General features: G+C 42.0%; 1 protein-coding gene and 1 pseudogene across 3 annotated transcripts; both read right to left on the reverse strand.

Annotated features, from left to right (window-relative positions):
• Window positions 1-2,011: 2,011 nt before the first annotated feature.
• LOC148727056 (uncharacterized) lies at window positions 2,012-3,562 on the reverse strand (annotated as a pseudogene). Its single transcript, XR_015989463.1, has 2 exons — window positions 2,417-3,562; window positions 2,012-2,109 (listed from the first exon to the last, which is right to left on the reverse strand). The product of XR_015989463.1 is annotated as an uncharacterized LOC148727056 (transcript).
• LOC148727057 (peritrophin-1-like) lies at window positions 3,455-7,869 on the reverse strand. 2 transcript variants are annotated; one of them, XM_088727295.1, is made up of 6 exons: window positions 7,409-7,869; window positions 5,687-5,822; window positions 5,221-5,510; window positions 4,580-4,867; window positions 4,129-4,272; window positions 3,824-3,922 (listed from the first exon to the last, which is right to left on the reverse strand). In XM_088727295.1, exons 3-5 carry the CDS (start codon window positions 5,264-5,266, stop codon window positions 4,154-4,156), a joined length of 453 nt encoding a protein of 150 aa, XP_088583421.1. In that variant the 5' UTR covers window positions 5,267-5,510; window positions 5,687-5,822; window positions 7,409-7,869; the 3' UTR covers window positions 3,824-3,922; window positions 4,129-4,153. The 2 variants fall into 2 exon arrangements, with proteins under 2 accessions (XP_088583420.1, XP_088583421.1); XM_088727294.1 differs by lacking the exons at window positions 4,129-4,272; window positions 7,409-7,869 and having other exon boundaries at window positions 3,455-3,922.
• Window positions 7,870-12,553: the final 4,684 nt, after the last annotated feature.

The raw sequence follows: 12,553 nt of genomic DNA on the forward strand, positions 1-12,553 counted from the left end.
TAAGGTTTGTTGCATCTTGGAGTTGTACGAAGCCACGAATCCACTTAATGTTGTATGTCCCTTTTCTTCCATGGTAGGATCCCAGTCACCATGAAGTATATTGTGATGACGCCGGCCATATCCTTTGACTTTGCACTTGGGTTGGCGGCATACTGAAGAATAGTGGAAAGTATTTGCAGGCTTTAAACAGTTAAAACATAGCCGGCTCTCCCTTACTAACTGCCAGCGTTTGTCAACTGACTTTCGCTCAAGCTCTGGACATTTAAAGGTTTCATGTCCCTGCTCCTTACACACATGGCAAGCTGCATAACTTCTCCAATTTGTCTCACTTGCTTGTAGAGCGGCTGCTGAAAACACTTTCTCCCGGGTGTTCCTTGCCCCAGCTCCATCCTTGTCTCGTGCTCCACTTCCTCTAGCTGTCCCACCATTCTCACCAATCATACTAGCATTCCTTTTTCCGGCCTCCTTGGAAATCACTTGTTTATTCAGGAACTTGAAGAAAAGTTCAAGATCAACACTCTCTTCCTTTGTGTCAGTTAGTTCTAATTCCCATTTCTCGGATAACTCAGGTGGAAGCTTGGTTTCTAATATTGGAAGGAGGATACAAGAATGGGTCGTTGGCTTTTCGCCTAGGGCCTCCAGTGCTCTAATCCGATTCTTTAGCGTGTCATGGAGATCTCGCAAAAACTCTACCCCTTCGTTTGACCTTGGTAACTGGATAATTGACTTGACTAGAGATGAAATAATTATTCTTTTCCTACCAAAGCGATGTTTCAAAGCATCAACAGCATGCTGATAATTAGCACTAGTGACTTCAAATCCCTCGATTGTGTGATAAGCAATCCCTTCAAGTACTGAACGCAGGTAGGTGAATTTTTGAACAGAAGGCACATTGTCATTATCATGAATAGCAACCTCGAATTGGTCCCAAAAATTTTGAAATTTTAAAACATCTCCATCAAATTTGGGTAACTCAAGTTTTGGTAATTTTAAATGTGACTGTTTGTGCTCCGCTGAACTCGAAGTTTGTTCGTCTGCTTTGGAAATTGCTTGTCTAGATATATACTCTTGAGCTATGTCTAAAGCATTATCAATCACTCGTTGATAGTCAATCCACTTTTGAGCTTCTTCAGCAACTTCATCATCAGAAATAAGAGCAATAATTTCCTCTCTTACCTTACTACAACTCTCCATGTAACCATTCAACTTTTGAACACGATTTTCCATTCTTATGATGTTGTTGCTGGGACTTTTGCTTGTCTCAAGTATTACTTGTATCACAGCATTAATGTCCATCTTAAGGATCATTTCTTTCCTTCTTAACAACTGAAAATTACTTAACTGATGATTGGCAGACTGTGACGACGAGAGTTGACTAGTTGATGCTGCAGGCACGTAGTCAGCTGGCAAGGCTTGTTTAGAGCCTATATGAGTCGATTCCTCACTTTCGTTTTGCAAAGATGGAGGATTAGATTCTTCTTGCTTTATAGCAACTATAAGTCGAGCCATGAGAGCTGGTTTCTTTCCTTTTGCCGGTAATCCTCTCCTTTGTAACTCAGCTTTGACTAAGGAAAGAGACATTTCACTCACAATTTCCCCCGCTGTCGATGCACAGTTGTCTGCCATATTCAAAACTGTAATCGTTTCTCTCGATGTTTACTTTTCTGCTCAGTGCTTTGCTTCCCCAAAGGTTTCTCAAATCCGGCTTCGAAGGACCATAATGTTCTGTCCAGACTACTAAAATAACTTCAAGTGAAAACCACATGTATTTTTTATATACCATAATAGTAACACAACAAAATCTCCTCAGTAGGGTGGTCTCGTCATAAGTCCAGTCTCACTGGGGGGCGTGAGATCCTCCCACTGCGGGTCCGGGCCCGAACAACGTCTTCTTAACAGCAGGCAAAAAGCGTGGCAGCCGTTACACTGGTGAATTTACAAACGATCGGTTTCGGTCCTTCTCTTGTGGCGTTTCGGGTCGAAACCCTGTGTCCAACGTTAATTTCCCACGCACGAGATTACTGTGTGATGGATGCCCTCCCCTGGGGTGGGATGGGCGGGTTAGGATTGATTGTAAAGCGCTGTTCATCTGTCATTGTAAATAGCGCTCTATAAGTGATAAATTGTAAAATTGTAAATTGTAAAGTGCGCTCAGTGTTATCTTATCCATGCAGGTCTCCGTAATGATGACGCTGTAGAAGTATCGCTGCCTGATTTCTGAGCATTATTTAAAAAAGGTAAACCACGTCTCTTTCGATTCTCAAAACTTTCACAGCGCAATTGGATTCATTTTTCTCATGCTGTCTATTTTTGATACACTTCTCAGTTTTTTGGTACACTTCCCGGCTTTAACCATTATTTCATTATTAGGACGAACCATTAAGATAACGCACAACTAAAATTAAGGATTACTTACCACTGCCTCCGTCCTCTTGAAGTCGAGTTATCAAATACTCACCATGGACCGAATCATCTTGGTGAGCAGTGACGTCGAGGCTATGTTCATGGGGCACTGTTGAAGAATCTTGTCCTTCTGTATGCGAACTTTTCCACCGAGAAGCTTCATATTCTTGCTGTCGATAACCATCACTGTGATTAATAGAGCCATCCATGCTTGTCATATTCTCGGTTTCAGGATCCCCGTCACTGAACACCATTCCCTGCATAGCAATAGCGTCAAGGTATTCCTTGTTTGCTTCTAAAATACTCTGGGCGATATTTCCACTATCTTCTACTGCCTTGGAATCATCTTCAGGTATATTCTCTCGTGCCGTTCCTGTAACTGTTTTGTTGGCGATACTAGATAACATAGAAACGACCTCTTTGCCCTTAGAACCTAACTCAAGCGGCCTATCGATCAAGCTTTTAAAATCTTAACAATGTGATGACCTTTGGCATCTGATCGTCTGTTAAGAAGATTCAAAACTCTCCCAGGATTTTTCAAAATTATCTTTAGTTGTGGACGGCTCTGAATTTGAACAAAATCGTGATTACCTGGCGGTTGCTGCTCAAGAAAGGGATTTTTAATATTGGCATTTTCCAGCTGCTTCGTTACACTGTCCGATTGTAAATTGGTTTGAAAATTGTTGTTGAGAGAGCTCTCTTTTTGCTCTTTGAATTTATCAGAGGCCTTTCCGCTGCCAGGTTCTTGATTTGGGTCCGTAGTCACTGCAGTTTCGTACTTTCCACCCAAAGAACCTTTTGAATTAGAGGAGTTTTTCTCGTACGTAGTAGATGCTTGTTGATCTGCACCTGTTATTCCGTCAGGTTTGTCGATGTCGCCACTCTTCATGGTCTTTGTTTTGCCGTCTGTTTTTACTTCACCTCGCTCTCTGTTTTTACCTGTTTCCAATGATATCGTATCGTTATGGTGTAAAGAAGGCACGCCTCCATTTTGCTGTTTGGCAGAAACTTTTAACTGCTGAATAGGAGTTTGGTAAGAATCTTTCTGCTGGGTGAGGTTCGTTACATTCTGCAGATGAGGCGGTAATATGATTTTTGTTCTCTTCCGTATAAAATTGTAAAATTGGTTGAAATTTGAAACTTTAAATGTACGAATGTCAGTTTATTGGTCCAAGGACTACCTCGCATCGCTTTTGTTGGGTGGTTTTTCCTCACACCTTTCAGATGGTACGCCTCTTTGCGACAGCCATAATATGTGTTATGAGTCCATGGATAGTCATGGCCTTATCGTTACCCGGTTTGTACACCGACACTTTTCGTATCCGAGGTTTATAAGGCGGGGGTGGGGTGCACTTAACATTGAAGGGCCAATCACACTCGCCCGTGTTGTAGTTATAGTGTAAACCTCTCGGACAGGTCTCTCTCTTCGTCTCTCCCAGCGAACACGAGTAGAATCCTGAGCAGTCGTAAGGGTCCGCGTAATTTCCGTTTGGTCGCTCTAGGCAGAACTCCTTGTCCACTATTAAAATACAGAATAGAGAGTAACAGATGCGTGTAAACGATGATTACTTCCATGTGAGCATAAATGTTTCATTTTCAGATAAATTTCCAAAAATAAATTTTCAGAATATTTAGAAGCCATAGTATGAGTCCCATACTCTATTTGTTCCGTTAAAACTGATGTAGTTTGCGATTTTCATAATCTAAACTTCATAGTGGTCTTACTGTCAACGGTGTTGTTCCACTGCATTTAAAACGATTGCAGATATAAAGGGCCCATTTTACTTATGACTTCGTTAGTATTTGGGTCGGATTTTATGGCTGGTTTAACTGGTTTTACTAATGTCAGTGGTCTGTTTCCATTTCTGTCTGAAAAGGGAAGAAAGCAAAGAACGAGTTTGGAAAGTGTCCATTTTTGTATTTTTGGCCATTTTTTATGAATAGGATTTCGTGGATTTATATTTATTAACCTGTCACGAATGGACAGATTGGAAGCTCTTGGCTCCCCAGCTAACGGATATAACTGACTTGTCCAGAACCCGAGTCGCACGGCAATATACCTGGGGAAAAAGATAGTTTTCGGTCGTACTCAAAGGTTTAAAGATCTGGGAGGACTTTCATCCAGCAAAAAATTAAATAAAATGTTCATTCTTGAGTAAATTTTCGATATGCCTACCTGTCACTGGATTGCTCATGCCCAAGCCTTCACCTGTGTCCATTCCTTGACGGTGGGTTGGTTTCACTTCCGGCTCATTGGATTCTGCTTGTGCAACTTCAGTGCCTTCTGTCGTCCGGCACGGAAAGCTCTGTGGTGTATCACATGACTTCAGTAAAGCATTGAACACCATTCCCTTCAGACAATATCTCTTTGTAGCTCTGCCATTCAGACATTGGTAAAATGATGTACAGTTGTTGGGATCTTCGTAGAAGCCATCATATTTAGTGACGCAGAAGTTTTGGTCCACTGGAGATTGAGGACAACCAAAGATTTTCAATTTCAAGCAAAACAGTCAAATGCTTATTGCTCATCGAGAGAGATATGTCATAGTTTCCTTTTGCCAATTAGAGAATGAAACTTCTGGCCCATTTCTAGAATTCATGCAGTTTTGGTACAACCACCATCAAAGTCAACTAGTGGACGGGCCGAGGCTTTTATTCATTAATGTTTTTGTCTTTTACAAACGTGTAGTTCGATTTTTATTTTTTCGAATTGCTCGCTATCGTCCAGCGAATTCACTTTTTCGATAATTATTTTCAAAAAAATTATAGAGACATTGTGCATTTCAAATGGTGAACAAGAACAACTACTCTACATACCTCTTTGTAAGAAATTCGGGGTCGGTTGGTGTTTGTTCAGTTCCATCCTCGGGGGGGGGGGGGTATCGCTGGACTCATAAACTTGTCAACATTTGGAGGGCTGATGAGTGATCTTTGGCTACATGGAAAACTAGCCGGATTGTCACATGACTTCAAGATATCATTAAATACCTGGCCCTTACCACAGCGTCATCGGTAGGTAACGCCTCTTGTGCACTGATAGAATGTTGCACAATCCCTGTTATCTTGGTTTTAACCATCAAATTTGTCTTTGCAGAATGCCTCATCACCTATTAAATCCAAGAGAGCAAAATGAACGTTGAGAGGATAAAACTGCTTTTAACTCGATGGCTCTTGTTGAGACTTGATCCCAGGGGATCGTAACTGCTCTTGACTATTTTAATAGCACTCACTGGTGTCTTTATCTCAGATGTCAGCTTACTCGATCATGTTAGAAGTTTCCTACCTGTTTCGTCGTTGACACAAAGCGTTTGCGAACTCATTCAACACGATGGAGGCAAACTTGAAATAATTCAGCTGCTTGTCACTAAAGGGCTCTGACTTTTGAGATCGCAGCAGTTGGATACAATTTCTTTAACAACCTAAACAAAGATATTTTGAGAGGTGATTTATTCAGTGTAACATGTCAAATACACTTAACACACCCCATTACAAAAACGCTAACAACTGAAAAGCACGAACCATGAGTGATCGAACTAAACGGAAGTTGCGTGACATGACACTTACTCATTCGCGCTTATTGAAAATTGAGAAAGGGTAGGAAGTTGCCACATGAAAACGATAAAAACTAGGATTTGACGTTTGAGAGTAGAGTGTACCCCACAAGTTCGGAACAGAACTTAGCAGACTCATAAATATGCAAGTACATTGCTGATAACTACAAAGAGGAATGGACCGAGCTGGGAGAGAAACCGACGCGGTATTTTTTCCAGCTCGAAAAATCCTGCCAGTCACGTAACGCAATTCACGAATTGCGCGTGACCCCCCAAACCACGGTTAAAAACTCCCGGGGCATTCTCGGAGAATGCAGAGCCTTCTATAAGGAACTTTACACTGAGGAACCCGTCGACCCAGTGAGTCAAGACTGGCTTATGGAACAATTAGATTCCACTTTGTCATCCGAAGAACAAAAATTCTGCGAAGGCCAGCTAAACCTTGACGAGTGTCACGCTGCGCTTTCACAAATGGAATCGGGTACATCGCCGGGAGCGGACGGCTTTCAAGCCAAATTTTACTCCCGCTTTTGGGGATCCATTGTGGGTGACCTCGTGGAGACGCTCAACTTTTCTTTCCGCGAGGGTTTTTTTCTCAGCCGCGCAACGCCAGGGCATCCTACGCCTGCTCTACAAGAAAGCCGACCCACTGTCGCTTAAGAATTGGCGCCCAATCTCGCTGCTGAACCTGGATTATAAGATTGCGACAAAGGCCTTGTCCCACCGTATGAGAAAGGTTTTACCAAATATCCTAAGTGAAGATCAAACTTGCGGCGTTCCTGGACGCAGTATTTTCGAAAACCTGTTTCTCTTGCGCGATACGATCGACTTCGCGGGGCACAAACAGCTCTCAGCAGCTGTTATCAGCCTCGACCAGGAGAAGGCTTTCGATCGCGTAAATCACAAATTCCTGCAACGCGTTCTTGAACGCTTTAACTTCGGGCCCGACTTTCGCCGTTGGGTGCAGGTGATTTACACGGACATTACCTCACGGGTGATTAACAACGGCTGGCTTTCCTCGTCCTTCCCCCTCCAGCGGGGGGTTAGACAAGGTTGCCAACTATCCCCACTGTTATACTGCCTCATCGTGGAGACCCTGGGGCAGGCAATCCGCCGCGATCCCAAAATAGAAGGCATCCCCATTCCGGGCTCCGCTACTAAAACCTGCAAAGCGTCTCAGTACGCTGATGGCACAACACTAATACTGGCTAACGAATTTTCTATAACCCGCGCTTTTAACCGAATTAACACCTTCGAGCGAGGCTTCGGCTCACGCCTTAATCCCAAGAATACCGAGGGCTTATGGATAGGCTCCCAGGCCGGAAGAACCACAAGCCCCGTTAATATCACATGGGTAGCCGATAAGCTTAAAATCCTCGGGGTCTACTTAGGTAACGCTAACACAGAACAGGCTAACTGGGAGACGGGTTAAAAAACTCGAAAAACGTCTTAACCTCTAGCGCACTAGGACCCTGTTCCTAAAAGGAAAATCTATGCTCATTAACACGCTTGGAGCTTCGGGACTTTGGTACACGGCGACAGTGGTCAAAATGCCTGACTGGGTTCACACCCGCATTACCAAGGCCATTTGGGAGTTCCTGTGGAACGGAAAAACAGAACTTGTTAAACGCGAGGTCTGTCGATTACCATGGCAACAAGGAGGTTTGTCCGTTGTACATCCCCTGGAAAAATCGCGAGCCCTTAAACTCCGGTGGATTCCCCCGGTGGGTGACGCGACTTACGCGGTCAAATGGGTCTTTTTTGCGCGATATTGGGTCGGCTTTCCGCTGAGCCGCAGAATTAAAAGTTGGGCGTTTCTCCGCTCCAACGACGTTCCCAAATATCTAGGGGATGAACAACCCCCCATTTACCGCGCTGCCCTGACAACAGTCGACCGGGTGGGGGTGAATTTCGATTCCCTATCCAACCTCACGGTGAGAACCTTTTACTCAAGGCTAACACCCCCTCCTCCCCAGCGACTCCCTTGTGTCGAACAGTGGGGTTGGGCTGTAAACTCACTTGGCAAAATGTCTGGCAGGAAATCTTCGGTGCCGGTCTGAGTACCAATTGGGAAAGCGAAATAGCGTGGCGGATCGCTCACGGTGTGGTCAAAACAAGGGCCTATCTCAAGTCATGGCACCAGTTCGCCGTGATCGATCAATGCGCGGGCTGTGGCGAGCGGGAAACGATCTCTCATGCTTTCTGCTCGTGCCGCCTCGTGTCTCCTGTGTGGAGCTGGATGTCAAATCTGATAAATCAGTTTTATGATCAACCTCTTTTACTTTCCGAATGTATTATTTTACTACGCCAAGGGCTGCCCCAGGGCTCCTCTTGGGCGCATTCAAATGCCATCACCTCCTTTCTAATAAAACTCACCCTAAATGAGCTGTGGGCCGCCCGGAACCTCGACACTTTCGAATCTAAACGGCCATCCGCTCAAACCATTATCTCTCAAATTAAGACCCGCATTCGCCTACGCATAACAGCCGCCTTTCACATTGCACCTCGCGCCATCTTAACCACATTCTGGGCTTACCGGAATGTCCTTTGCGAATCAGCAACTTATAATAGAGATTTAAACCCCCCCCCCCCCTCAACAATCCCCTTCGTCGGGTCTCCTTAATTGGTGCACTGTGCAGAGGCTCCCCCCCCACCTGTAAATAGTGTAAAGAATATGAAACCTTTCCTGAACAACTAGCGCTTACGCCTTTAATGTAATCCAACTCGTTCACAAGCTACGAACAATGAACCCCTAGTAATGCTTTAGTTCCCCAATGCGCCGCACTGCACAGCGGCATTCACCTTCAAATGTTCTGTTATTTACTATCAAATGTAATTTCCCCTGATTTGTTGTGATCCCAATCACCGTATCTAAATTGTCCAATTATTATAATCAATCATTGTAAGTAATCAACTACCTCTGTAAATAAAACACTGATTTAAAAAAACAAAAAGGTACTGTCTGCAGTTAGATATAGCTCTTTGGCATACAAAGCTTTGCTTTCATGTCCAAACTGAATATATATATATATTATATATAAAAATTGACACTTCCGATTCATAGTCCCCATCCATGCAAGTTTCTAATTCCCTCTTCCCCCGGGCACAGACGGATGGGGGATTACTGAAGCTTCGAATTGATTGGTGTAATATCTGGTGAATATAAAAAATTTGAGGTCATCCGTTCAAAATTTACTTTATGGGTGTCATCATTTTTAATATCAAGAGAGTGATGTATCCTACTTATGACACAGTAACCCAGCTTCAACAGGAGGAGCTCATCATTCAATTTTGGTGCGGGTGAGGTGGTGCACGAGCGGAGCGTGATAAAGCGCGACTTTTCACTAAGCCTTTTTAAACAAAATCATTATCGTAGACCTGTGACCCAAGACGAAAATCGAACTGCTTTCTATTTGACTGTTTTAAACTGCTTTGTGTGAGGCGACAGTGAAAAAAAAAGTAAAAAAAAAGTAAAAATAGATAAAAGTAACGACAGAAATAAAGTTTCCTACAAAATCATAGAGTTTTTAAACAATGCTCTCCTTGTTCACGCTGAATGACTCAAATGCACATTAATGGAAATAAAATTATTCCTCGTAACACGCAAATTTACATAAATTAACTTTAAACCCCCAACATTCAGAACTGAAATTCGTCTGAGTGGACATCACATTGAAAATATACACCTTACACTTTCTTCTCTTAGCTTATAACCCCGTATTCTCCCTCATCTTCTTTTCAGATTATCCGAGGCTATATTAAAACTCTCGTGTTGCACCTTATGTCGACCGGAATTCAAGAAATCGAAAGTGATGACGCAGTAACAAACAGAACAAATTATTGGAAGCTGAAGACTTTGGAAAAATCCCGTAATGTGCATTTCGCAGTCTCAGGGTCGGACTCAGTCTCACCCACTCTTGGGACCCCTTAACTCGAGTTTAACTTAGACTTCGATAGATATTTCGATAACTACGCGAAAAGCTTCCGCAATGATTGAAGATTTTAATTTATCACAGATCTCTATCGATATGGTGTTCTCATTTCTCTTGTGACTGTTTTTAAAAGCACGTAACATATCTCGGGTCGTAGCGACTAACAAAGGCTGTCAGAAAACGACAAGAAGCAGCGATATTTCTTGTCATGTCATGAAAGATGCCGTTTTTCCAGTAAACCTCTATCATCGATATGTAGTTAGTCTTGCTGAGTTAGTATATTGCAAAAATGTTAACAACCTACCTTGAAATTCGAGTTCAGTAAATTGTCAAAAGTCTTAACAGCGCATGATGAGGCTGATTACCGTTATGAATCATGCACAAATCGAATGATTAGAACTTGAAATTAATTCTTTAACGGCCATCAGTGTTAGAAACGCAACTCAAATTAACTTAAGCATCGTCAAACTATTGTTTTTTGAAACAAATATGGCTTGATGGTCATAGGTCAGATGCGCTCGAGCTTGCAATGTCAGGGAAATTTCACATCGATTCTAAACTATTTCAAAAATTACGTGTTATTACATAATTCCCGATCTCAAGTGAGACTCTCGTGCTGCACAGTACGTCGTAATCCAAGAAATTGGAAGCGATGACGCATAACAAACACAACAAATTCTTGGGAGTTTAAGAATTTGGGAAAATCTCGTAATGTGCTTTTCTTAGTTTTACCCATTCTTTCTGAAAGTTTGAAAGATATTTCAGTAACCACGCGAAAAGTTTAAAAAAATTATTTTTTCCGTAATGAGTGATTGTCATGATATTTTTTAAAAATATTTCTTCTCCCTTTTTCTGTTGTGACTTTGGATTCGAACTCAACATTTATCTCACACCCACAAAGGAACATCGATCAGAAAATAGCAAGATGTACCAATCATGTTTCTTTTTATGTTAAGAAAGATGCTGTTTGGGTAACAAACATTTATCGCAGACCTTCATCGATATGGCGGTTAGTCTTGTTAAGTAGATGGAAACTGCTATTTACCTATCTTGAAATTCAAGCTAAAATGTCAGAAGTCTTGCCGGTGCACAAAGAGGCTGACCACTGTGAATTAAATATATATATACACGAAATCCGCGATTACTGCTCGAATTCATCTTAAAACTTGATCTCAGTGTTAGGAAAGCGACGCAAGTTACGCACCGACTAAAGAAACATCTATAATCTATTGTTCTTGTGGCGTGATGGTCATTGATCGGATGCATGCACCCCTGAAAGGGAAATTCCGCTAATGAATTCCCCAGATAAATTTCCGACGCCACAGTAGGTGATGTGATACTTTGAAATATGAATTTGATAATAAACAAACAAAAATTATTTTTGAAGCCTTTTAAATGATGCACCATTATGATCATAAAATCTTCAAATAGCACTTATTTTTCCGACCTGCTTTCGGCTGCTTTCGGCTCCTTTTCGGCTACGAGAAGCTGCGAACCAATGAAATTCTGAAAGAGACTGGTAACTAATATGATAGGAATGCCTGTCGATAACTACATAACCTTGAGTTTTCCTCTTCTAGTGGACTGATGTTTGTTCTGCTACCTAAAATATTGACTTAGATTAAGCGTTAAGTGCTTCAGATGAACTAAGGGAAGGGTACGTACGGCCAAGAAAGAAGAGGTTAACAGATGCAATCAGAGGAGGCCTGGAGTGAGTTCGTCTCAGGTATTTGTTTCATATTGTTTTGTGAAGTTCGCTGTTTACAATATTTTACCAACGATACACAGTTGTGGCAACGCGAATGAAACAACTTTCAAGACCTCGCTTCAGAGCTAAATCACCTTCTCTTAATTTAACCCCCCACAACTTTGTTTTAGATGCTACGAAACAGAGTATTAATTGGTAATTTGGTTTTATCAACCAAGTTGATAATGTAAAGTGGCCACATAAAGAGTTTAAGAACTGACGTTTCGAGCGTTAGCCCTTCGTCAGAGCGGAGAGTATTAATAGGCACCATAACCAAACTGTTGTGTCAGCAGTGCTTTAGCTATTTCTGATTTGCATTTAAGGAACTGCATGTTTTGCAAGCAGACTGTTCTGTCACGCGTAACTCGTTGCGTTACACGTTTTCACCAATTGTTTTGTTAAACATTGTGGGATAGCAGAAGGCATGCTGTCAAAAAATAGAAAACTGTAATTTTGTAGGTGCTCCAGTGAAGACGCTTTCTCGTTTCACCTTAAACGTTTATATTCAATGAACCCGGTTACACTGCCGAAGAAGAGTTCTGACCTCATCTATTTTTTCGGGTAATGGATCAGAGCTTGACGGATCGGAAAACAGACCTTGGCCATAAATAGCTTCATCATATAAATAATGACAGTCATCCCACATACTGCTAGGATCAGCAATCCAGACAAGACACTATATGAAGGTGGCAAGAGCATTTGTACTTGATGTGCAATAAAGCCCAAAATTAATATGCGATACATGTTGAACTAAATTCCCTTTTAAAATCTTGATACATTATTAGATGAGAACCTCTGAAAAACCTATGAATTTTTCTCTGAAAAACCTGTGAAATACTATTTTTCACGTGTTTTTTCAAAGGTTTTTCACAGGTTTTTCACAGGGTGTGAAATTTTGAAAACCTGTGAACAGGGCACTT

Source organism: Stylophora pistillata, chromosome 7, assembly GCF_964205215.1.
Source record: "Stylophora pistillata chromosome 7, jaStyPist1.2, whole genome shotgun sequence".
NCBI lineage: Eukaryota > Metazoa > Cnidaria > Anthozoa > Scleractinia > Pocilloporidae > Stylophora > Stylophora pistillata.